Source organism: Cololabis saira, chromosome 13 (assembly GCF_033807715.1).
Source record: "Cololabis saira isolate AMF1-May2022 chromosome 13, fColSai1.1, whole genome shotgun sequence".
Taxonomy (NCBI): domain Eukaryota; kingdom Metazoa; phylum Chordata; class Actinopteri; order Beloniformes; family Belonidae; genus Cololabis; species Cololabis saira.
This window is the reverse complement of record NC_084599.1, coordinates 4010179-4036913: the sequence shown is the minus strand read 5'-3', so window position 1 is coordinate 4036913 and position 26735 is coordinate 4010179. Positions and strand designations below refer to the sequence as shown.

Here is a 26735-nt window from a genome sequence, read left to right as displayed (position 1 = left end):
GATACGGAAGCCCAGGAGGTACAAAAAGAGGGTAGGGCCAAAAAGGCAGTTTCCTCAAAATACGCAAATAAAAATAACAATAAAATAAAATAACTAATTTAGATAAAATTCACAAACATTCAACAAAATAAATAAATGATAAATAAAATCCCTAAATATAATTTGAAAACAAAAATGATTAAAGTGGGATTTTTCAACTCTGTTACATGTGCAGATTACTTTTTCCAAGTCATTATAGGTTCAAAACGATTTAAGGTGGATTTAACATGCGTGGTGAGGTGAGCTAGTTTACTTGCAACAGGGTTTGTTGATTTAGGAGGACCAAAGATGATGACTCTGTTTTAAACTGGAGATAGTTGTTTGACACCCAGACTTTGATATCTGCAAACAGTCCAAGAGAGACTGTACAGAGTTAGTGGATTTTAGTGGGAGGTCCAGTTGAGAGTCATCTGCATATAAATTAAAAGAGATATTGTATTTTCTGATGTCGCCAAGGGGAAGCATGTAGAGGCAGAAGAGCAATGGGCCTAGTATGGACCCCTGAGGGTCCCCATAGGAGGCAGAGGCAATAGATGAGGAGAACCGGTCAATGGACACGGATAATGTCCTATGTTTAAGATAGGAATTGAACCAGTCCAGGGCTGTCCCCTTAATGCCTAGAATGTTATGATCCACATTGTTGAATGGAGCACTAAGATCTAGTAAGATCAGAGTTGCATTTTCCCCTGGATCTCAAGTGTGTAGCAGACCATTAGTCACCGTAAGTAAGGGTGTTTTGGTCCTGTGAAGGCTCTAAAACCAGACTGAAAAGGTTCTACAATGTTGTGCATGTTTAAAAAAGGGAGCAACTGAGGAAAAAAACTGCTTCACAGCAGCTCGGATCAGTGAATACGGCTGTATCAGTGACATCCAGCAGGATCAGCTGATCTCTATACAACACCAGTGATGTGTGTTTCCTCTGCAGATGAAGGTGTGTGTGTGAGCTGATGTGGACGTGAATTCAGCAGAATGGACCAGTGTGAGGACAGAGAGGAGGGAGTCCCTCCCTCTAAAACCTCTCTGTGTGGGGAACATGAGAGTCGGAGAAAAGCTCAGAGGTGAGATGAGCATCTCTAACTGTCCCTGACTCTTCTGCATGTAGGAGCTCAAGACTCACATTTCAAACATCATTATTACAGGAATCAAGTTGGACCTGGACCTGGACCTGGACCTGGACCTGGACCTGGATCTGGAACCAGCTGTGTGTCCTTGAAGAGCGACAAGTCAAAAGACTTTGATATTAACTTCAAAGGAGACCAAGGTTCTGCTGTAAAGAGGTGAGTGTATCCAAATACTGCCAATGATTTATGTTTAATACTTTTTAAATAGACTGAATATTTCTATCTGTATAACTTATTTTTCATATAAATAGAATATTTACATTTTAAACTTGTCTTCTGTCAGGTTCCATCAGAAAAGAGACTCTCTTGAAAATGAACCCAGCTGTTGGTCCTTGAAGAGCGTCCACTCAAATTATAGATTAATTACCTTTAAAGGAGACCAACAGTCTTCTTCAGAGAGGTGAGATGTATTTAAACACATTCAATGTATGTAAATCAGTCCTCATGTTAGGAAATGTCCACATGATTCTTCCTGAGTAGATCATGTAGTCCTGGACCCCTGTGGTCCTCCATCACCTGATGGTGATCTGAGCTTCCTCCTCATAGATTTTGTAGAGAATCCTTTTCGGGACCTCCACATGATCTAAGTTTTTCCTACCCCACATAATCTAAGTTTTTCCTTCATCCGCGGACTTGAAGAAAAACACTGGAGTCAGGTTTTGGCTGGTGTTCCATCCAAATACTGTGCAGGTCTTTATTGCAAGAATGAAAACTTTCATCGAGTCCTCCTTATATACTATCAAGGGGCCTGGGGGCCACACCCCTTAGTTTTATGAACACATCCCATATCCTTCCATTACTTCCCTCACGTCTATTTTACCGGAGGAACAACAAACAATCATTCATTTATTTTAAACCTTTATCCACCCTCCCCTGCATCTTTTATCAACAACAGGTGTCGTCTCCCGAGTCTCGTGTCTTCCCTTAGAATCTTGAGACCATTTGAGCACTCAAGGGGAGGATTCTCCGAGTGACACTTGTTTATTACAAATTTTGGTGTAAATTGCTCAAACAAGGGCTATCTCTAGACACTTGGTGTGATATATGATGCCCTTTATACCCAAAAAGGGGAGATACGTTTTTTACAGCATACAACATTCCTTTGCATTGAGCAGAGTTACAGTGACTTCAAGGGAGGTGCAGATGGGTTGTCCATGTCCACAGTTGTCCATGTTCCTGATCTTGTTGTAACTTTTCACTGAGGTCACATGTTCTTGTTGGATCAGCAGGACTAGTAAACCTTCACCACCACCAGTCCTCTGATGGACTGTCCCTCATCCAAACAGGACTTAATCGACCTTCAGCTGGTGTTTGTCTCTGTGAGGACAGACATGATGTGAGCTAATTCTTCCTGGTTCCTCCACAGAGTGGACCAGCAGATCTCAGAGTCCCCCAGTGGTCCGTCTGTCCAGCAGCATCAGACACAGCTGGACTCCATCTTTCAGGTCTGTACATGAACAACAACTGCTTCTCCTTCTGTTCTGTTGATGTTTGTCTCCATGCTGGTCTCTGGAGACCAGTGGACTGTCAGTCTGTCCAACATGAGTCTGATGTTTGTCTCCATGCTGGTCTCTGGAGACCAGTGGACTGTCAGTCTGTCCAACAGGGGTCTGATGTTTGTCTCCGTGGTTTCAGTCTGATTGTGTCCTTCATGTGGTCTTCTATTCCAGCTGCTGGAGGACAACGTTGTCATGTTTGTGAAGAACGAGCTGGAGAAGATCCAGAGGGTTCTGAGTCCAGATTACCCAGAATCCCTAGAGCATCTGTTGCAGGGTGAGGATGAAGAGCAGAGGAGCAGCAGAGAGGCGTTTGTGAAGATCACAGTGAACTTCCTGAGGAGAATGAAGCAGGAGGATCTGGCTGAGCGTCTGCAGAGCAGTAAGAGGATTTCTATGAGCATTTAAGCCGCTGGATAAATTACCCAGAATGCCTCAGGAGATGAACAACATTCACAGATCAGCCACAACATTAAAACCACTGAAAGATGAAGGGAGGAACTCTGCTCATCTTGTTCCAACAATGTTCTGCTGGAATCAGATCTGCATTCTTTTTTTTTTTTTTTTTAACCACATACATAAATATACACATACAAACCGAGGGATTTTTTTTTTTTGGGGGGGGGGGGGGGGGGGGGGCGAAATCCACTGCCAATCCAGGAAGCAGGAACACACGGAGACACACGTCAAGCACTGGAAATCTGCAACAAAAAACCACAAACAAAACACAAAACTGACAAAACCGACACGGAGCCGACCAAAACACGAACAGCAAATCGACCAAAATCTTGAGATCTGATCGCAGTCTGAGCTAAGCTACCGCTACCGCTACCTAACCCCAAAAAACGACAGAGCAAGCATGCAGGTGAACAAGCCAGTGTGTATGTCTATGTGTGTGTATGCATGTATGTATATGATCATGCGTGTGTGTGTGTGTGTGTGTGTGTGTGTGTGTGTGTGCGTGCGTGCGTGCGTGTGTGTGTGTGTGTGTGTGTGTGTGTACGTGTGTGTGTGTGTGTGTGTGTGTGTGTGTGTGTGTGTGCGTGTGTGTGTGTGTGTGTGTGTGTGTGTGTGTGTGTGTGTGTGTGTGTGTGTGTGTGTGTGTGTGTGTGTGTGTGTGTGTGTGTGTGTGTGTGTGTGTGTGTGAGTGTGTGTTTGTGTACATGCCTTTGTGGCTATGTGAAAAAAAAAAATTCTTGATCCACATGAAGGTTATTTTGACATTGACACCAGGCTAAACATTTCTGCAGACCAGTCGCCCCCACATGGTCCCAGCACCCCCTACAGTAGCACCCTCCCTGTACAGGACAGCCGTGGACCTCAATAAACATGTTTAACCAACCAACACCACAAGATAACTGGAAGATTTTAGTCCTGGTTTTCCTCTTCCAGGAATCTTGCTGAATTCCAGATTGTCTTGATGGTTCTACAGATCCGGGGGGGATCCGGTTTGGGAACCTCAGGATTTCATCTCTGCTTTTTGCAGATGATGTTGTCCTGTTGGCTTCATTGGAACCGGGACCTTCAGCATGTGCTGGGGCATTTTGAGGCCGAGTGCGACGCGGCAGGGATGAGAATCAGCACCTCCAAAACCGAAGCCATGGTTCTCCATCGGGAAAGGGTGGCGTGCCTTCTCCGGGTGGGTGGAGAAGTCCTGCCTCAGGTGGAGGAGTTCAAGTATCTCAGGGTCTTGTTCACGAGTGAGGGAACGATGGAGCGTGAGATTGACAAACGGATCGGTGCAGCGTCCGTAGTTATGCGGTCGGTGTACCGGACCATCGTGGTGAAGAAGGAGCTGAGTCGAAAGGCAAAGCTCTCGATTTACCAGTCAATCTACGCACCTACCCTCACCTATGGTCATGAACTTTGGGTAGTGACCGAAAGGACAAGATCGCGGATACAAGCGGCCGAGATGAGTTTCCTCCGCAGGGTGGCTGGACGCTCCCTTAGAGATAGGGTGAAGAGTTCGGTCACCCGGGAGGAGCCCAGAGTCGAGCCGCTGCTCCTTCACATTGAGAGGAGTCAGCTGAGGTGGCTTGGACATCTGTATCGGATCCTCCTGGACGCCTCCCTAGGGAGGTGTTCCAGGCATGTCCCACCTCCCTAGGGAGGTGTTCCAGGCATGTCCCACCGGGAGGAGACCCCTGGGAAGACCCAGGACACGCTGGAGAGACTATGTCTCTCGGCTGGCCTGGGAACGCCTCGGACTCCCCTCGGAAGAGCTGGAGGAAGTGTCTGGGGTGAAGGAAGTCTGGGCATCCCTGCTTAGGCTGCTGCCCCCGCGACCCGGGAACGGATAAGCGGAAGAAGATGAGTGAGTGAGTGAGTGAGTGAGTGAGTGAGTGAGTGAGTGAGTGAGTGAGTGAGTGAGTGAGTGAGTGAGTGAGTGAGTGAGTGAGTGAGTGAGTGAGTGAGTGAGTGAGTGAGTGAGTGAGTGAGTGAGTGAGTGAGTGAGTGAGTGAGTGGGTTCTACAAATTATTGGATCAGATCATCTTCTGGTGTTTTCCAATCCTAAACTTGGAAAATCCACTTCACAGACACCACAATAATAACAAGAACACAACAACCCATAAACCAACAACCCACCAGGGCTGTACTGCTAACATCCTGGTACTAGAAACGCCAGGACCCCCAGATGTTCTTGTCACTTCCACGCCCTGTGTTTTGGTGGAAAAAGTGATTCTACTCAATGTTGGACAGCTCATCGTAACGTTTGAGTCGATCAGTGTCGGTTCACATGCTGATTCTTTAGGAGAATTAAGTTGAACTTTATAAAACACTAATTGGTTTCTTTTTTCCACTTTTATTAAGGTACTTTTACTGAAGGTTGTAAAAAGCTGCTGAAATCTAAGCTGAAGAAGAAGTACCAGTGTGTATCCGAGGGGATTGTTAAAGCAGGAAACCCAACCCTTCTGAAGCAGATCTACACAGAGCTCTACATCACAGAGGGAGGGACTGGAGAGGTCAACGGTGAACATGAAGTCAGACAGATTGAAGCAGCTTCCAGGAAACCAGACAGAGCAGAAACAACCATCAGGCAGGAAGACATCTTTAAACTCCCACCTGGAAGAGATGAACCAATCAGAACAGTGATGACGAAGGGAGTGGCCGGGATCGGGAAAACAGTCCTAACACAGAAGTTCACTCTGGACTGGGCTGAAGGCAGAACCAACCAGGACATCCAGTTCCTTCTTCCATTCACCTTCAGAGAGCTGAATGTGCTGAAAGACAGAAAGTTCAGCTTGGTGGAACTAGTTCATCACTTCTTCACTGAAACCAGAGAAATCTGCAGCTTTGAGTTCCAGGTCGTGTTCATCTTTGACGGTCTGGATGAGAGTCGACTTCCTCTGGACTTCCACAACAATGAGGTCCTGACTGATGTTGGAGAGTCCACCTCAGTGGACGTGCTGCTGACAAACCTCATCAGGGGGAACCTGCTTCCTTCTGCTCATCTCTGGATCACCACACGACCCGCAGCAGCCAATCAGATCCCTCCTGTGTGTGTTGACATGGTGACAGAAGTCAGAGGGTTCACTGACCCACAGAAGGAGGAATACTTCAGGAAGAGGTTCAGAGAAGAGGAGCAGACCAGCAGGATCATCTCCCACATCAAGACATCACGGAGCCTCCACATCATGTGCCACATCCCAGTCTTCTGCTGGATCACTGTTACGGTCCTAGAGAAAGTCCTGGAAACCAGAGAGGCAGGGGAGCTGCCTAAGACCCTGACTGAGATGTACATCCACTTCCTGGTGGTCCAGGTCAAACAGAAGAAGGTCAAGTATGATGGAGGAGCTGAGATGGATCCACACTGGAGTCCAGAGAGCAGGAAGATGGTGGAGTCTCTGGGAAAACTGGCTTTTGAGCAGCTGCAGAAAGGAAACCTGATCTTCTATGAACCAGACCTGAGAGAGTGTGGCATCGATGTCAGAGAGGCTTCAGTGTACTCAGGAGTGTTCACCCAGATCTTTAGAGAGGAGAGGAGCGTCCAGGAGTTTCTGGCTGCTCTTCATGTCAGTCAGGCCTTCATCAACTCTGGAATCAACCTGCTGGAGGAACAAAGAAACACCTCCACGTGGTTTAAAACAAGAGTAGAAACTGACCTCTATCAGACAGCTGTGGACAAAGCCTTACAGAGTCCAAACGGACACTTGGACTTGTTCCTCCGCTTCCTCCTGGGTCTCAAACTGGAGACCAATCAGAACCTCCTACGAGGTCTGTTTGAACCAAAACAAAGAAGATCACAGAACAATCAGGAAACAGTTAAATACATCAAGAAGAAGATCAGTAAGGATCTGTCTGCAGAGAGAAGCATCAACCTGTTCCACTGTCTGAATGAACTGGACGCTGGTTCTCTGGTGGAGGAGGTCCAACGGTCCCTGAGGTCAGGACGTCTCTCCACAGATAAACTGTCTCCTGCTCAGTGGTCGGCTCTGGTCTTCATCTTACTGTCATCAGGAGATCTGGAGGTGTTTGACCTGCAGAAATACTCAGCTTCAGAGAAGGTTCTACGGAGGCTGCTGCCTGTGGTCAAAGCCTCCAAGAAAGTTGTGTAAGGACGAACACGGACACATCTGTTTTAGTTACAATCACATGTTGTGTTCTTGGAGGAAACCAGTTAAATTCACTGTTCAACTAAGTTCAGGTTCATGTGGGACCAGTTCTCCTCAATGATTAATCTCAGGAAACTTTACATGCAGAGAAGAGAAATGCAGCTTTGATCAAGACTGTAGTGCAGCAACACTTATTGATTAATAGTTGAATTGATCAGTATTCATTTAAATTCTATGATTCATTCATTTGTTGAATTAAATAATCAATGTTTAAATTACATGATTATTAGGGCCCGAGCACCTTCAGTGTGAAGGCCTTATTGTATCTGTAGGAATTTTTCTTTCTTCTTCTTCTTCTTCTTCTTCTTCTTCTTCTTCTTCTTCTTCTTCTTCTTCTTCTTCTTCTTCTTCTTCTTCTTCTTCTTCTTCTTCTTCTTCTTCTTCTTCTTCTTCTTCTTCTTCTTCTGACGAAAGGAGGGCCTTTTTGCCCCCCTAAACGTGGCCAAAAAGTCACCAAATTTTGCACGCAAGCAAGGCCTGGCGAAAAATTTGATATTTAATGGTTTGCATTAATGGGCGTTGCCTAACGGCTCAACAGCGCCCCCTAGAATACTTTTCTCTGCCATAACTTTTGAAAGGTTTGACATAATGAGTTGTGGGTGATGTCATCGGACTCGGTATTGAGTCCTTGACCATAATTGGTGAAAATTAGCCCCGCCCCTTCTTCTGATTGGTTGTCCCGATTTTCTGCTATAACTTTTGAATGGTTTGACATAGGAAGTCGTAAGTGTCATTTCTGATATGCTTATGGGGGGCGGTGGACTTAAGTGCGAGAGACCGTTCATCGCTGCTTGCAGCTTTAATTAGGGCCCGAGCACCTTCAGTGCGAAGGCCCTATTGTATCTGTAGGAATTTTTTTTTTTCTTTTTTCTTTCTTTCTTCTGACGAAAGGAAGGGCTTTTTGCCCCCCTAAACGTGCCCAAAAAGTCACCAAATTTTGCATGCAAGTCAGGCCTGGCGAAAAATTTGATATTTAATGGTTTACATTAATGGGCGTGGAAAAATGGCTCAACAGCGCCCCCCGGAAAACTTTGTGCCTCAAGCCCCACAATACGGTTTGACGTACATGCACGAAAATCGCTACACACCTGTATCAGTACACAACTTAAAGAATAGTCTCTTGGCGACATGGCCGAAACCGAACAAGAAGTCAGCCATTTTGAATTAATCGTATCACTTTGGCGCAATTTATGCCATTCCTTCGGCAGTTAATACGGCCCAAACCGTAACGTGCACCCAGGTGTGTTATACATCAAAATGTGCGTCTCCATCCTGCGACACCACGCATTACTTTTCTCTTTCAAAAGCGTTACCGTGGCGACGCTAGACGCCAAAAAGCGCGCCCACCCTTCATCTGGTTGGTTCAGACAGAAAAAAATTTGCGCCTCAAGCCCCATAATACGGTTTGACGTACATGAACGAAAATCGGTACACACCTGTATCATGTCGCAACTTAAAGAAAAGTCTCTTGGCGCCATGGCCGAAACCGAACAGGAAGTCGGCCATTTTGAACATTCTGAATTAATCGCGTAATGTTGGAGCAATATGAGCCATTCCTTCGAGAATTAATACGGCCCGAACCGTAACGTGCACCCAGGTGTGTTATACATCAAAATGTGCGTCTCCATCCTGCGACTACGTGCATTACTTTTCTCTTTCAAAAGTGTTACCGTGGCGACGCTAGACGCCAAAAAGCGCGCCCCCCTTCATCTGATTGGTCCATATTTGATAGTTCCCCAAAAGTCACCAAATTTTGCATGCAAGGTAGGCCTGGCAATAAATTTGATATTTCATGGTTTACATTAATGGGCGTGGCAAAATGGCTCAACAGCGCCCCCCGGAAAACTTTGTGCTTCAAGCCCCACAATACGGTTTGACGTACATGCACGAAAATCGGTACACACCTGTATCATGTCGCAACTTAAAGAAAAGTCTCTTGGCGCCATGGCCAAAACCGAACAGGAAGTCGGCCATTTTGAATTAATTGTGTAATTTTGGTGCAATTTATGCCATTCTTTCGGCAATTAATACGGCCCGAACCGTAACGTGCACCCAGGTGTGTTATACTTCAAAATGTGCGTCTTCATCTTGCGACTACGCGCATTACTTTTCTCTTTCAAAAGTGTTACCGTGGCGACGCTAGACGCCAAAAAGCGTGCCCCCCTTCATCTGATTGGTCCATATTTGATAGTTCTCCAAAAGTCACCAAATTTTGCATGCAAGCCAGGCCTGGTGATATATTTGATATTTCATGGTTTGCATTAATGGGCGTGGCCTAACGGCTCAACAGCGCCCCCTAGAATACTTTTCCCTGCCATAACTTTTGAAAGGTTTGACATAAAGAGTCGTGGGTGGTGTCATGGGACTCGGTATTGAGTCCTTGACCATAATTGGTGAAAATTAGCCCCGCCCCTTCTTCGGATTGGTTGTCCCGATTTTCTGCTATAACGTTTGAATGGTTTGACATAGAGAGTCGTGGGTGGTGTCATCAGATTCTGTATGGAGTCCTTGACCTTCATTGGCCTGAATTAGCCCCGCCCCTTCTTCTGATTGGTTGTCCCTTTTTTCTGCTATATCTTTTGAATGGTTTGACATAGGAAGTCGTGGGTGGTGTCATTTCTGATATGCTTATGGGGGCGGTGGCCGTGAGTGCGAGGGCCCGTTCATCGCTGCTTGCAGCTTTAATTTCTCTTGAATCTCCTCTGCAGGTTGAGACACTGTAACCTCTCAGAGAACATCTGTGCAGATCTGTCCTCAGTTCTCAGCTCTCAGTCCTCTAGTCTGACAGAACTGGACCTGAGTAACAACCGCCTGCAGGATTCTGGACTGAAGAAGCTGTGTCCTGGACTGGAGAGTCCACACTGTCACCTGGAGTCTCTCAGGTCAGAATCCACCAAGTGTTCAACTGTGGAACGTTACAACTGTGGTTGATATTGAAGGATTGTTGATGGGAACTGTAACTGGGTCCAGATCGGGTTGAAGCTCTACAGACAGTCGGTCAGAACTGTGTGAGGATGATGATTGAGGAGAAGAGCTCCACCAAGTCCACATAAATGTCTTTGGGGTTTAGTCAGTTTCAGGTTATTTCAGGCATTTGGGGTGTTTTTTTCTTCCTTTAATTGAAGAGTATCAACAAGTTTGTCCACATGTGAACAATCTTTAAGCTCCACTCTCTAATCTGATCTCTTCTTTATCAATTAAAGTTCTCAAATAAGACGTTTACGTCACACTTTGAAATGTTTCCTATTTAATATTGAATTAGTTTCCATAAAATGATCAAACTGGAGCACCAATAACTGTCAAATGGTGACGACCTCAGCAGCAGCAGTGTCTGTTCTTCTAACCCGACTCAGTCTGTGTCTGGATGTCCACAAGGTGCTGGACTGATCAATATTCTGTCATTGATTCATTTCTGATCATCTGACCTTGAATAAAAACCAGCAGATTGTTTCTGGAGACTTCAGAACATTTCAGACCAAACGACTTCCCTGGAAACACGAACGCTGGTTTGTTGAGAAAATAGTCGAAGTGTTGAGGACAGACACGTCAGTCATGGGGCGTGATGTCACATGTTCAGGTCACATGATGCTCTTCACACGTCTGTCTCCACATCTGGATGCTGTCTGCCTCAGCAGCAGTGGGACTCTTTGGATGTTCATCCACAAGTTTATTTCAGGCTGAAACGTCCACCAACATTTGTTGGATTCAGGTTGAATTCCAGTGTTTCTGCTGATCCTCTGACTTTTCCTTCAGCGCCATCATCAGGTGAACACAATGACAGAGTCAGCTTTGGCCCTATCTCAATTCTCCCCCTACTCTTCTTCACTCGCCCTTCTTTTCATCCCTACCCCCTAAAAAAGAAGGGGGAGATTTTAGGGCACTTGAGATCTAGGGCACTTGGCCCAGGGGCCTGTCCCAATTCTCCCCCTACCCCTTGTTTTCATCCCTACCCTGATCAGGAAGCTGAGAGCCAAAAGCTGTTTTAATTTCAGCTGTAGCGCTGTTAATATGCCACTTTATTAAGTTTTAATATTTTTTCAGGCGTAAAAGTAACCTTTAAGATCCCCAACCTGGGCTCAGTTTATCCAAACAACGCCTGTTAAGAAATTGGACTCGACGTTTTCGGAGATGAGAAGAGCCGCCGGCCCCGGGGAGCAGCAGCACCTCACAGCCCGAGAATAGACGTGATCGCTGGGTCGACCCACGCCGTCAGCCCTGGGAGAGAAACCTGCAGCTCTGTTGAGAATTACGCTGGCTGAAATAAATCATTTAGGAAGATGTTGGTTTCATAGATGAAATCTAACAGTTGTGGCTACGCCTGTTAAGAAATTTGCTCTGAAAATTTAGATTTCTGCCTGCTCGCTCCGGAGTTTATGGGTCCGTGTTAAATCGACGCAGAGCCTACGGCGTAGGGTACGGCGTACGGCGCGCGTCGCCGCGTAACCTACGCCGTAGGCTCTGCGTCGATTTAACGCGGAACCATAAAACAGCTCCGCTATCTTCACTTCAGCTTTATCTGAAAGTGTGTACATTACCCAGCTTTGTGGTTTCTGAAAACTATTATATCAGAAACATCCAAAACAAATCTGACGAGTCACACGATTATTTCTCTCTATTTCCCACAAAAAAATGCTTGCTCCCTTGGTCCCAATCTGAGACGAGTCTGCCTGTTTGCCTTCGGTCGGCGAGTCAAATCGACGCAGAGCCTATGGCGTAGGTTACGTAGCCTACGGCGTAGCTTACGTAGCCTACGGCATAGCTTACGTAGCCTACAGCGTAGGTTACGTAGCCTACGGCGTAGCTTACGTAGCCTACGGCGTAGCTTACGTAGCCTACGGCGTAACCTAAAAGCCTTTACTCCGGCGCGATTCTTCGCGAACAACAGACAAAAAAGGGATTATGTACATTCACTGAGTGAATATTATGAAAGTAAAATATATAGAAAATGTAATCAAAACGCATTTTTATGCAGAAACTAACTCAAAATATTGATTTATTCACTAAGAAATGTCCGCCATATTTTTTTTTTGGATTCAGTCCGCAAATGACGACGAAAAGCATTCGGGGAAATTTTTATACCCCCTCGCTCGCGAAGTCAGCATGTCACATCTCTGGCTGTGAAGGGGCTATTCTCACCCCCTAGCCCTCGTTATGCCCACTCCCCGTAGGTGAAAAGAGGAATTGGGACACCACTACCCTCACGGGAATGCGCAAAATGTAGGGGTAGTGAAGAAAACGAAGGCGAGGGGGAGAATTGGGACGGGGCCTTAGTCTCAGAGCAGTTATCTCAGTCTCTGCATGTGTGTTGTGTTGTGTGTCTGCAGGCTGTCAGGCTGTCTGATCTCAGAGGAAGGCTGTGCTTCTCTGGTCTCAGCTCTGAGCTCCAACCCCTCCCACCTGAGAGAGCTGGACCTGAGCTACAACCATCCAGGAGAGTCAGCAGGGAAGCTTTTGTCTGCTAAACTAAAGGATCCCCGCTGGAGACTGGACACTCTCAGGTAGGAAGACAGAAGGACATCAGTGTGCTGGACTCTTCATGGTGTTGTGGACGTCATCTTTGTGGCTCTCTGGCTCTGAACAGAGATCTTTGAGCAGACGGAGCTGCTGCAGCTCCTGGATGTCACAGAATCTTTTACAGCTAAACCAGGACAAGACTGAAGTTCTGATCGTCGGTTCAAAAGCCCAGAGAGAGAAACTGGCCTCTAAACTAAATATATATGGAGTAAACCCGAGCAAAGAGGCAAGAAATCTATCTATCTGGCTCTTATGTAGCATCAAATTGTATAGTTTTATTCTGTTTAACATTTTTAAAGGTATTTGTTTTATTTATTTATCTATTGCTTGTAATGTTTTTATTATTATATTTTATTGTTGTGGACTGATTATTTTTTTAGCCTTAATCCTTGAACTTTTATCATTTTTTCATTTTAATTAACTATATTGTATGTCAGTGTGCATTGGTCTCCCAGTTTTTTTTTTTTTTTTTAAGCTTATTTTTCAGTCAAAATGTCAAAGCACTTTGTATTTCATGTACCTGGATGAAAGGTGCTAAATAAATAAAATTTGATTGATTGATTGATTGATTGATTGATTGATTGATTGATTGATTGATTGATTGATTGATTGATTGATTGATTGGTTGGTTGGTTGGTTGGTTGATTGATTGATTGATTGATTGATTGATTGATTGATTGATTGATTGATTGATTGATTGATTGATTGATTGATTGATTGATTGATTGATTGATTGATTGATTGATTGATTGATTGATTGATTGATTGATCTGGTGCTGCAGCAGAGCTGATAGATGCAGTTCACAACTCTGAGCCATTCTCGACCCAGTAAACATCCCAGAACCACAGCAGTGTGGTTTTCAGGCACGTCACAGCACAATAACAGCTGCACCTTCACTCATCCATGACACGGTCTCCTCCTGCTGCTGATTCAGCAGAGATGAAACCAGATGAGAAGAATGTGTTGAAACTGTGCTGGAAGGTGACGACCACAGGACAGACTTCAGAGATGCTGCATTCAAGTGCATCTGTCCAAGTGTTGGACTGTTCCTTCATCAGTGTGTGAGAGCCATGTAATGTCCATGTTTGCTGAGAGAGACTGAGCTGGTCTGACCCCCCTCCTCCTCCTCCTTTCAGGGTGGAGCCTGCTGGACAACGATTTCTGACACCAGGTCCATGGAAGTGTAAGTGTGTTTTTATTTCATTCACACATTCATCCATCTTCACACTGACACATCACTCATTCATGAGTCCATCAATGATCAATGACAGATCAATAATAACTGCAGCTGGGTTGTTTGTTCTCTCCATCAGATTCCTGTCAACTCACCATCGACACAAACACAGTCCACAACAACATCCAACTGTCTGACAACAACAGGAATATGATGTTTGTGTGGAAGGATCAGTCATATCCTGATCACCCAGACAGGTTTGATTACTGTCCTCAGCTGCTGTGTAGAGAAGTTCTGACGGGTTGCTGTTACTGGGAGGTCCAGAGGAGAGGAGGAGTTTCTGTATCAGTGAGTTACAGAAGCATCAGCAGGAAAGGAAACTCTGGTGACTGTGTGTTTGGAGGGAACCATCATTCTTGGAGTCTGAACTGTTATGATGATGGTCGCTACCGTGTCTATCACAATAACAGAGGAACATCTTCCTCCTCCTCTTCCTCAGTCTCTGACAGAGTAGCAGTGTACGTGGACGTTCCTGCTGGAACTCTGTCCTTCTACAGCGTCTGCTCTGACAGATTGATCCTCCTCCACACCTTCAACACCACATTCACTGAACCTCTCTATCCTGGGTTCTGGTTCTTGTTTGGTTCTGATTCTTCAGTGTCTCTGTGTTGAGTTCAGTCTCCAGAGTCTCCTCCTGTCAGAGAAACTGTCTCTGTTGGACAGATAGTTGAGTCTGTACATGTCTGTCTCTGTTCCCATCAGAACACCTGAATCCAAAAGAATTTCATACTTTGACACCTAATATCTTAATTTACATGTGCAAAAAGGAGTAGGAAGAAGTGTAAACTTATCTAGTCCTACTCCCATTCACTAATCCTATATTAACACGTATTTATAATAACTAACTCTACTATATTATACTCACACACTTACCTATACATACATACACATAGTTGAGTATTTCTATATATTTGTACACACATGCCCATATAAATATCTATATAAATATACTTATTTACACCATACTATCTTTATATTAACTCCATCTGATCTATATCTACATATATCTACATACACACATATTCACACACACACATACACCCATACATACATGTACATATGTGTGTATGTATACACATGTGTATATGTACACATGTACATATGTGTGTATGTATACACATGTGTATATGTACACATGTACATATGTGTGTATGTATACACATGTGTATATGTACACATGTACATATGTGTGTATGTATACACATGTGTATATGTACACATGTGTATATATATACATACACACATGCATACATACACATATAATTAGCTGCCCATTTCTGAACATAAATATAAACAAATCTACCCGTTCACCAACAGTGTTATATCAGGCCCCTGAAGCCGCTAAACCCCTTCCTCTTTGTACCTTGTTGTGAAAATCATGTTTTTATATTTGTTTTTCAACTGGTTAATGTTTGGACATTGTTTTAATTCTGAATCCATTCTGTTCCATAGTTTAACTCCACTGACTGATATAGAAAATCTTTTCATTGTTGTTCGTGTTCGACGAGTCCTAAAATTTAGAGTCCCCCTTAAATTAAACCTCCCCTCTCTTTCATAAAACATTTCCTGTAAGTGAGATGGTAATCAGTTGTTCCTAGCTTTATACATGAATTGTGCTGTTTGGAATTCCACTATGTCAAAAAATGTGATTATTTTAGAATTGAAGAATAATAAATTGGTGTGTTCACGAAAACCAACATTATGAATTATCCTTATGGCTCTTTTCTGCAGTATGAATAGTGGTTGCAGTGAACTTTTATGCGTATTTCCTCAAACCTCTAAACAGTAACTTAAATAAGGCAAAATCAGGGAACAACAGAATGTAGAGTGATTTGCTATCCAGGAATTGCTTTGCTTTCTGCCGGTTCTTGTCTTATATTCACAAAAAACAACAAACGCTAAAAGGATTAGCCATCACAATCATTTTATAATCTTTATCATTCACAATTAAACATTTTGGGAAGCTTAACTGGCAAGATGTTTAAAAATGACAGAATTGAGTAGTTTCCATCTCTAACAGTTTAATTCTTATCCAATATCCCATGATGATATTCTGTCTTGACTCTTAGAATATTTGTTAGCTCATTTCTATTATTTTATTTACTTTCTGCTACTATAGTTCTTTTCTTTATAAATTCTTTAGCATACTCTATTTTGCGAACACCTTTATAATCCACATATAACCGCTTTTCTGTTTCTTAGTCGTTTTCTTTAGAAGACAGTTTTTTTTAAATATAAATTCTTTAGATGTGACATCTATATATCATCATCCCAGTTATGCATCACTTAATCGTTTTAAAGCCATTTGATTTTCTTTTGTCGTCCTAATAGACTTCCCACTACCATCAAACACTGAAGACTGATAAATGGTCATGTCGTCGTTTATTAAAAGTCCACTTATTGTCCAAGTGTGTATCAGAGGCTTGGACACCACCAGTGGACTTCAGACAAACAATATGCATGAGTTTGTGTCATTAGTCTTCACTGGGCCACGAACAGAAGATGTTCCTCAAAATATGAACTTGTCCTCTGTACTTTGCTGAAAGTTGAGGCGTTTGGGGTTTTTTTGGGCCAAAAAGCACATTGTTTTCTGGAAAAGCGTCTCAAGACAGTTGAAGCAGTCTGGCCTGTAGGACAGCCAGTATTTAATGTCACTTACCCCTTATCTCCTCCCGTCTGTAATAGCCAGTTATGTTTCATAACATCACCTTAAATATGATTCTAAGCCAAACCAAACAACCTCCATAAAAACATTTTGATTACCGTAACACACTGAAATATCAGAGCCAGAGAAATCATACATGTTGACCCAGTGTCGACATGACCCAACTCCAGTCCCCTTTCTTCATCTTTAGGAGAGGGCGGATGATTTCTTGGCACCACCTTAATACGTTTTAAACTACAGCACATATTTCATCTTGTTTGGAAGTCCATAAATATGAATGAATGAATGAATGAATGAATGAATGAATGAAGTTTATTCAGTCATGACAACACAAAACACAACACCAAAAAAAAAAACATTGTGCACAGCATTAACATTTCATACAAAATCAAAAATGTGTTGAACAATGACTGAAAAGGCATAGGCTGAAGCAAACTGCTTATAAAAGCCTATCCTATATTACCAACTTTATTTTTTGTGGCTACCGACCTCCAGAAAACCAAAAAGAGAATAGAAAAGCAAAGAAACAACAGAAAAGCAAATAAACAACAAAAGGCAAAGAAACAATAGAAAAGCAAAGAAACATTTACAGATAGTCAATTGCGCTTCAAAAATAGCTTTACAAACCATTTTCTTAAAAACCAAAAGAGAATGACATGTTTTTAAATTTATGTTGGCATCATTCCAGAATTTAACTCCGTAATGGAGACACGTCTCCTTTTCATACATAATAAAGACTGTGCAAGTGCAAAGTATTTGTGATCATTATCTAATATGAAATACCACACCTCAGTTTTGTGTCAAACACAAATAAAATATCAGTTTTTATTTAAGCAAGTCCCTCCATGTAAAACAAAAAGCTTTAAGGAAGAGAGGGACCTCAGCCCCCGTCACCATCAAGGGAGTGGAAGTTGGAAGAGTGGACTCCTACAGGTACCAGGGGTCCGTTTCACAAAGCAGGTTCAACAAACTCTGAGTCTAATCCTGAACTCTTAGTTGATCTACTCTGAGATCGGAAACTCTGAGTTTTCGGTTCCAGAACAGCGGATTTGAGGTAATTTACTCAACTCTAAGTAGTTTCACCTGGAGTTAAGCTCGTGCGTGAGGGAAATAAAAAGCCATCATCAGTAGAGCGCTGATACAAGGATTCACCATGGCAACCGGCGACAACAGAAGAGCGACATACTTTTTTTTTTTTTTTAAACTTTATTTATCATTTCAATTTACAAAATCCCTTTGAGGAAACATTAGTTTGCATCTGAAGATCCACATACTTCACGCCGTGTCCTTTTACACCCGAATGGAATTAGAGATTTTAATGCGCGCATACGGCGAATTTGAACATGTTTTTCGAAAAAAGAGTAACACTGCAGCACAGAATAATATAAAGAGAGCACCTATCCAGCATGTTTTAGATCATTCCCTGCTTCAGAACACCATGATACAAGGATCTGTATCAGCAACAGAACTGTCCGGACCTTGATGACAAGTTAATGACGACCATTGATTAGAATCAGGTGTGTTCATGCAGGGAGACACCTGAAACATGCTGTATAGGTGGGTCCAGGACCGGAGTGGGAGACCCCTGTATTATGCTCTTATTTATTCATGTAACAACAGGTGGAGGTCGGAAAATTTGAATATATTGCAAAACTTCATTCGTAGTAAATTCAACTTAAGGTGAAACAAATATTATTTCCCACTACATGCAAAGTGAGATAATTCAAGCCTTTATTTGTTATAATTTTGATGATTAGCCTATAGCTCACAGTTTATGAAAACCCCAAATAAAAAATCTCAAAAAATTAGAATATATTATGAAATCATTAAACAATTCAATCATCAAAATTATAACAAATAAAGGATTAACATATATTGCTTTGCCTGTAATGAGACTATGTACTGTAATATACATGTATTACGTGGTCTGATAACCATCTCCCGACGAATATTTAATTCTCTGCGCATTAATTCTGCACCTTCATCAATTATGTCTTCATCAAAAGGACATGCCGTGTTCGTGACAATGGACTTCTAATATATATACTGACTCTGTTTTTAACGACAGACGGCAGAACTTCACCAAAACTCGCCTGCTGACTGAATGAATGAGGAAATCAAATGTGCGTGCGGCTCTGAAAGAGGCGGAGACGCAGAGAAACTCCAGGTTTCACGATATAAACCTGGTCCCGACCAGGTTAGGTTCAGAGCGTCTGTTACTACGGTAACTGACCAGGTTAGGTTCAGAGCGTCTGTTACTACGGTAACTGACCGAGAGGTTAAGTTACCTCTCTTTGTGAAACAGGCTAGAGTTACTCCTCTTTCTGTGGTTTGAGTTACCTCCCTTTGTGAAACGGAAAACTCAGAGTTTCCCTCATTTCAGGGTTAACAGACTCCGAGTTTTCACTAAACCTGCTTTGTGAAACGGACCCCTGGGGGTACACATTAACAACAAACTGGACTGGACCGACAACACCGAGGCTTTTATCAGGAAGGGGCAGAGCAGGAGGTTTTTCCTGAGAAGGCTGAGGTTGTTTAACGTTTGTAACAGGATACTGAGAATGTTCTACCAGTCAGTGTCTCCTGTGTCCTGTTCTTGGCCGTGGCCTGTTGGGGAGGAAACATCTGTGCCAGGGACGCTACCAGGCTGAACAAGCTGGTGTAGAAGGCCAGCTCGGTGGTGGGGACTGGGTTGGACAGCCTGGAGGTGGTGGCTGAACAGAGGATGGGGAAAAAACTGGCGGCCATGTTGGCCAATCCCTCCCATCCACTGCACATGGAGCTGACGGGGATGAGGAGCAAATTCAGCGACAGATTTGTCCTCCCCCGTCAGAGCACAAAGAGATTTGGACAGTCTTTTATTCCAGCTGCACTCCGACTCTCCAACCAGGCCCTGCAGGCACAGGGAGACCTGGAGCTGGAGCTGATCGGTAACTGACTTGGACTTTTATCTGCACATGATGCACTATGGCAAACAACTAGCAGCACTTCGTGTTTGTTGGACCAGCAGGGTGTTTATATGTATTGTTGCATTGTCGACTCTGTTTTTCTGTTTGTCTTTCTCTTTTGAATGTCATGAGCTGTTTGGCAACTGATAAAGGGACAGCTCTACGTTGGTTTAAATCATACCTATCTGACAGGTTCCAGTTTGTTCATGTACATGAGGTTTCGTCAGAACAGTCAAGGGTCTGTTATGGTGTTCCGCAGGGTTCAGTGCTAGGGCCAATCTTGTTCAGTTTATACATTGTTTATTGTTTATTAAGATCCCCATTAGCTGTCACCCATGGTAACAGCTAGTCTTCCTGGGGTCTACACATAAAATACATATAAATGTAACATATATAAAATTCGTACATTACTACGTGAATAGAGCTAAACTGAATGAGCTTGGACTATACTAAGCACTCCAAAATCCCGACCCACCCATCCACCTCCCACCACACAACCCCATCCTACTCCGTACATGCACAAAACAATGAAAATAATGTACATGCACAAAACATTGAAAATAAAATCAAAATAAAACAATGTCAGATGTTACAAGAACACTGTTCTAAAAATCATCACTAGGTACAATTAAAGATAACACACCATCAAAGCTTGGTTAGACTATTGACTAGAACATGTTTAGAAGTCAAGACAGATTAAAATTAAACATGGTATCCATGAGATCAAAACAAAACGAGAATTCTACATGTTATGAAATCAAAACCCTAGTAAAAACCTAACTGACTGCTAATTGTTACATGCAGCCATTGGGAAGTATAATCCAGAATCACGGCATACACTTTCATTGCTATGCTGATGATACGCAGCTCTACTTGTCTATGAAGCCGGATGAAACAGAAACGTTAGTTACACTTCAGGCATGTCTTAGGGACATCAAGGACTGGATGTTCAGAAATTTCTTGCTTCTAAATTCAGATAAAACAGAGGTTATCATTCTTGGTCCAGAGCATCTTAGGAAGGGATTAGATGGTGTTGCGATGGCTTCCAGTGAGAAACCTTGGTGTTGTTTTTGATCAGGATTTGTCGTTTAAACCATATGTTAATCAGGTTTGTGAAATAGCATTTTTACATCTCCGTAATATTGCAAAAATTAGGAAAATCCTCTCGCAGAGTGATGGGGTTCATGTTCTGGGTCTCTGGAAAGCGTCTGGAGACAACTTTTGTTGTATTAGACGCCATATAAATAAAATTGAATTGAATTGATTTTCCCCAGAGGGGACAATAAAGGTTTCAATCAATCAAAACAAATCATTAACATTTTTATGGCTGTTAATTTGAAATCAGGTTAATGCCTGGGTTTGTAAATACAGGACTTTCTCAGAAAATTAATTAACGTGCACCCAGGTGTGTTATACATCAAAATGTGCGTCTCCATCCTGCAACGATGCACATTACTTTTCTCAGTCAAAAGCATCACCGTGGCGACGCTAGACACCAAAAAGCGCGCCCACCCTTCATCTGGTCCATATTTGATAGTTCCTACTTTCTGCCATAACTTTTGAATGGCTTGACATAAAGAATCGTGGGTGGTGTCATCGGACTCAGTTTTGACTCCTTCACCATAATTGGTGCAAATTAACCCCGCCCCTTTTTCTGATTGGTCAATATGTGATAGTTCCTATTTTCTGCCATAACTTTTGAATGGTTTGACATAAAGAGTCATGAGTGATGTGATCGGACATGGTTTTGAGTCCTTGACCTTTATTTATGAAAACTGCACGAGCGAGGGCCCGTTCATCGCTGCTTGCAGCTTTAATTTATTTTGTTATTCATATGCACCATTAATTCTCAGAGCGCCTTGTTTTTTTTTGGTTTTTGTATTCCTTACAAGAATCCCCCTTTTTTTCCCTTTCTTTTCATATTGCATTTACATTGATATTTGTCCATTATCCTCTTTGAGTTTGTATATTTTCAATAAAGTTTTGTTTAAAAAAAAAAGAAAAAAAGCAGATTCTTTGACTTCCAGCGGCCTCTAGCGGTAAAAACCGAGAACTGCAGCAACCACCAGCTGCTGTGAATTCAAAAGCGATTAGAAACTCACTTTGTACAGAAACACTAATTATAAACCACGTTGCAATCAATTGAGTGAAAAAGCAGCTTTCATGACCGTCCAAACTCTTCTCCAATTTCCTGATGTTTCAGATGCATTGATCCACAGTGTCATAACCGATTTCAAATGGTGCTAGAGGCTGCAGAACGCTCTAAGCACCAGAGGAAATCAGTTATCTGTAGGTGGGAAAGTAAAGGGGATGCCGGTCCCGAGCTCGTCCTCAGGAGGTTCCCTCACTGCCGGAGCTGATCTGCTCTCCCCAAGAACACTGATTTCGAATGGTGCTAGAGGACGGGAACACACATCTAAACCACCATATGAAACCAGCTTCTCAGGGAAGGAAGTCCTAAGGAAGTCCCGTAACCACAGCTGCAGCGGTGAGGTGAACTGATTGAAGAGGGAGGGCATCGCCACCTGACGGCTGGTGTTTAGACCTGAGATGCCGTGTTAATACTTCATCCACTGGTCTGAAGTCACAGTTGTGGACTCATTTGTCATAATTACAGCAAACAAAAACCCAAAATTGAATCACAGCAAAAAAATTAAGAATAATTGAGCAAAGAGTTGAGTTTTTAAATCTAGAAATGTTCAAAACATTCAGTTTAACAAACCCTTCCATTAATCTTTTTTTGTTTATCAAAATAAATGTAGGCAAACACTTAATCCACATGTAAAGAAAGTGAACACTGGGCTCTCAGCAAACCCAGGCGGCTGGAGTTCAGACGGATGCAGAGCACCCACCTCTTTCTCAATGCTGAGCTCATTTTTAAAAGGCTCACTTATTTAATTGGAACAATTAAATAAAAATTGTTCCAACGATCAATAACAAAAACACCTACGTTACCTCCTTATACTCAGGTGATGAAGCTCAAATGTGCTAGGGAATTAAAGCTGCAAGCAGCCTTGATCGGGCCCTCGCACTCATGGCCACCGCCCTCCCTCCAGATCCCCCCAAAAAGAGAATATTCAAAATACGATTGATAAATTGAAAAAAAAACTTAAATAACTGGCAGCAAAGGGGCTTAACGTTGTTTGGTAGAACATTGTTAACCAAAATTTAATTATCCAGGTTAATCTATCCAGCATACTCTCTTGCAATCCCACCAAGGATTATAAAAGAAATTAATAGAATACATTTTAATTTCATATGGAAAAATAAACATCACTATTAGGGATGCACCGATCCGATATTTGGTATCTGTATCGGCACCGATATTGAAAAAAAACTCTAGATTGGGTACCGGTAACAATGGGCCGATCCATAGGAACAGATCTATTCAATTCTAATTCTATGTGTGCTCTGTGAGTGTCGTCACGCGCTAGTCACGTAATGTCAGCACGCCGTGCGGAATTCTACACTTTTCAAAATGAAGTGAACTAAAGGATCTGTGATGGAATTTTTTCACATTACCTCAGCCAGTAAAACGTCAACCAATTTGATTAAGCATCTCCAGAGATTTCACCTGAAGGAGCACGCAGAGTTCATTGAGCCTGACCACCGAAGTTAGCTGCATGAAGCAGCTAACTTCGGTGGCTTCAAAGCAGGGGTAGGGAACCCTGGTCCTAGAGAGCTGCAGTCCTGCATGTTTTAGATGTTTCCCTGCTTCTTTACACCCTGATACAAAGGACTGTCACTAACACACTTGTACAGACCTGAATGAGAAGCTGATGACGATCGTTATTAGAATCAGGTGTGTTGATGCAAGGAGACATCCAAAACATGCAGGACTACGTGTCTCTAGGACCAGGGGCCTCATGTACAAAACGTGCGGCACACAAAAAACGTGTGTACGCCACTTTCTGCTCACGGTCTGATATTGAATCAAATTAAAATTGATTTGAACGTAGAAAGCTGCGGTCCTTCACGCACACACCAAGGCTGGTTTACGCACCTTTCTGAGGTTTTGTCCGTTGGCGACACTCACTGGTGATGTTGTGAAGTCCAGAATATGAGGAAACGTGACGTCAACAATAAGTTCACGACCACGTGAAGGACACGACAGTCCCCACATCACCAGATAAGTTACACAAGAGTGGAGCTGCAACAATCTCACAATCAACCACATGATCTGAACAAACAACTAAAGGAGCTCAACGATGGAACCTGCAAATCCTGATGGAGCTTTGGCTCCGTTAGAGGAACCTGCTGATGATCAGATCACACCGACCTGCTGGTCCAGGACTAAGACTGGACCATCAGCTGGTTTAGTCTGGACCTGCTGGTCCAGGACTAAGACTGGACCATCAGCTGGTTTAGTCTGGACCTGCTGGTCCAGGACTAAGACTGGACCATCAGCTGGTTTAGTCTGGATCTGCTGGTCCAGGACTAAGACTGGACCATCAGCTGGTTTAGTCTGGATCTGCTGGTCCAGGACTAAGACTGGACCATCTACAAGACCATATACAAAAATGAATTTATGTATCAATCCCTTTTCTGGTAGTGACCATCCAAATTTAACAACCAATTAAAGCTGCAAGCAGCGATGAACGGGCCCTCGCACTCACGGCCACCGCCCCCATAAGCATATCAGAAATAACACCACCCACGACTTCCTATGTCAAACCATTCAAAAGATATAGCAGAAAAAAGGGACAACCAATCAGAAGAAGGGGCGGGGCTAATTCAGGCCAATGAAGGTCAAGGACTCCATACAGAATCTGATGACACCACCCACGACTCCCTATGTCAAACCATTCCAAAGTTATAGCAGGAAATCGGGACAACCAATCAGAAGAAGGGGCGGGGCTAATTAAAGCCAACTAAGCTTAAGGACTCATTACAGAGTCCCATGACACCACCCACGACTTTCTATGTTAAACCATTCCAAAGTTATAGCAGAAAATCGGGACAACCAATCAGAAGAAGAGGCGGGGCTAATTAAGGCCAACGAAGCTTAAGAACTCAGTACAAAGTCCCACGACACCACCCACGACTTCCTACGTCAAACCATTAAAAAGTTATAGCAGAAAAAAGGGACAACCAATCAGAAGAAGAGGCGGGGCTAATTCTGGCCAATGAAGGTCAAGGACTCCATAAAGAATCTGATGACACCACCCACGACTCTCTATGTCAAACCATTCCAATGTTATAGCAGGAAATCGGGACAACCAATCAGAAGAAGGGGCGGGGCTAATTAAGGCCAACGAAGCTTAAGGACTCATTACAGAGTCCCATGACACCACCCACGACTTCCTATGTCAAACCATTCAAAAGTTATGGCAGATAAAAGTATTCTAGGGGGCGCTGTTGAGCCGTTAGGCCACGCCCATTAATGCAAACCATGAAATATCAAATTTATCGCCAAGTCTGGCTTGCATGCAAAATTTGGTGACTTTTGGAGAACTATCAAATATGGACCAATCACATGAAGGGGGGGCGCGCCTTTTGGCGTCTAGCGTCGCCACGGTAATACTTTTGAAAGAGAAAAGTAATGCGTGGTGTCGCAGGATGTAGACGCACATTTTGATGTATAACACACCTGGGTGCACGTTACGGTTCGGGCTGAATTAACTGCCGAAGGAATGGCATAAATTTCGCCAAAATGACACAATTTATTCAAAATGGCTGACTTCCTGTTCGGTTTCGGCCATGGCGCCAAGAGACTTTTCTTTTAGTTGTGACATGATACAGGTGTGTAGCGATTTTCGTGCATGTACGTCAAACCGTATTGTGGGGCTTGAGGCACAAAGTTTTCCGGGGGGCGCTGTTGAGCCATTTTGCCACGCCCATTAATGCAAACCATGAAAGATCAAATTTATCGCCAGGCCTGGCTTGCATGCCAAATTTGGTGCCTTTTGGGGAACTATCAAATATGGACCAATCAGATGAAGGGGGGGTCCGCTTGTTGGCATCTAGCGTCGCCACGGTAACACTTTTGAAAGAGAAAAGTAATGCGTGTAGTCGCAGGATGGAGACGCAAATTTTGATGTATAACACATCTGGGTTCACGATACGGTTCGGGCTGAATTAACTCTCGAAGGAATGGCATATATTGCTCCAAAATTACGCAATTAATTCAGAATGTTCAAAATGGCCGACTTCCTGTTCGGTTTCGGCCATGGCGCCAAGAGACTTTTCTTTTAGTTGCGACATGATACAGGAGTGTACCAATTTTCGTTCATGTACGTCAAACCGTATTATGGGGCTTGAGGCGCAAAGTTTTTTCTGTCTGAACCAACCAGATGAAGGGTGGCCGCGCTTTTTGGCGTCTAGCATCGCCACGGTAACGCTTTTGAAAGAGAAAAGTAATGCGTGTAGTCGCAGGATGGAGACGCACATTTTGATGTATAACACACTTGGGTGCACGTTACGGTTCGGGCTGAATTAACTTTCGAAGGAATGGCATAAATTTCGCCAAAATGACACAACTAATTCAAAATGGCCGACTTCCTGTTCGGTTTTGGGCATGACGCCAAGAGACTTTTCTTTCAGGTGCGGCATGATACAGGTGTGTACCGATTTTCGTGCGTGTACGACATACCGCATTCTGGGGCTTGAGGCACAAAGTTTTCAAGGGGGCGCTGTTGAGCCATTTTGCCACGCCCATTAATGCAAACCATTAAATATCAAATTTTTCGCCAGGCCTGACTTGCATGCAAAATTTGGTGACTTTTTGGGCACGTTTAGGGGGGCAAAAAGGCCCTCCTTTCGTCAGAAGAAAAAGAAAGAAAGAAAGAAAGAAAAAATTCCTACAGATACAATAGGGCCTTCGCACTGAAGGTGCTCGGGCCCTAATAACAAATTGGTTTTTCATCCTTTTGAGCCACAGAATGATGATAAGGGCCCGGTTTCCCAGATCCGTTAAGAAGCTCTTAACAGCAAAAGGCTTCTTTCAAACCTTCTTAAGGAGCCTGTGAAAGAAAAACGCGTTTCCCAGAGTCGCTCTTAGCTTAAAGCAGCACAATGTAACTTTCAGCTTTTGTTGAGTTTGGCGGCTCATTTGGACATTTGGACATGGCACATCAACTCTATGTTCATAGCCATAAAAAAGC

General features: G+C 43.4%; 2 protein-coding genes across 2 annotated transcripts in view; both read left to right on the top strand.

Annotated features, from left to right (window-relative positions):
* LOC133457973 (NACHT, LRR and PYD domains-containing protein 3-like) overlaps window positions 1-26735 on the top strand; it is a 132557-nt gene that overhangs the window by 21860 nt on the left and 83962 nt on the right. The gene's annotated exons all lie outside the window — the stretch shown is intronic.
* On the top strand, window positions 10062-15039 carry LOC133457975 (neoverrucotoxin subunit alpha-like). The gene is made up of 4 exons (XM_061737391.1): window positions 10062-10152; window positions 12595-12768; window positions 13922-13968; window positions 14099-15039. The coding sequence occupies exon 4, from the start codon at window positions 14170-14172 to the stop codon at window positions 14629-14631; it is 462 nt and encodes a 153-aa protein (XP_061593375.1). The 5' UTR covers window positions 10062-10152; window positions 12595-12768; window positions 13922-13968; window positions 14099-14169; the 3' UTR covers window positions 14632-15039.

Bases quoted from the DNA above. Each gene is read 5' to 3' on its own strand.
- LOC133457975 (XM_061737391.1), top strand. From the start codon at position 14,170: ATGATGTTTGTGTGGAAGGATCAGTCATATCCTGATCACCCAGACAGG.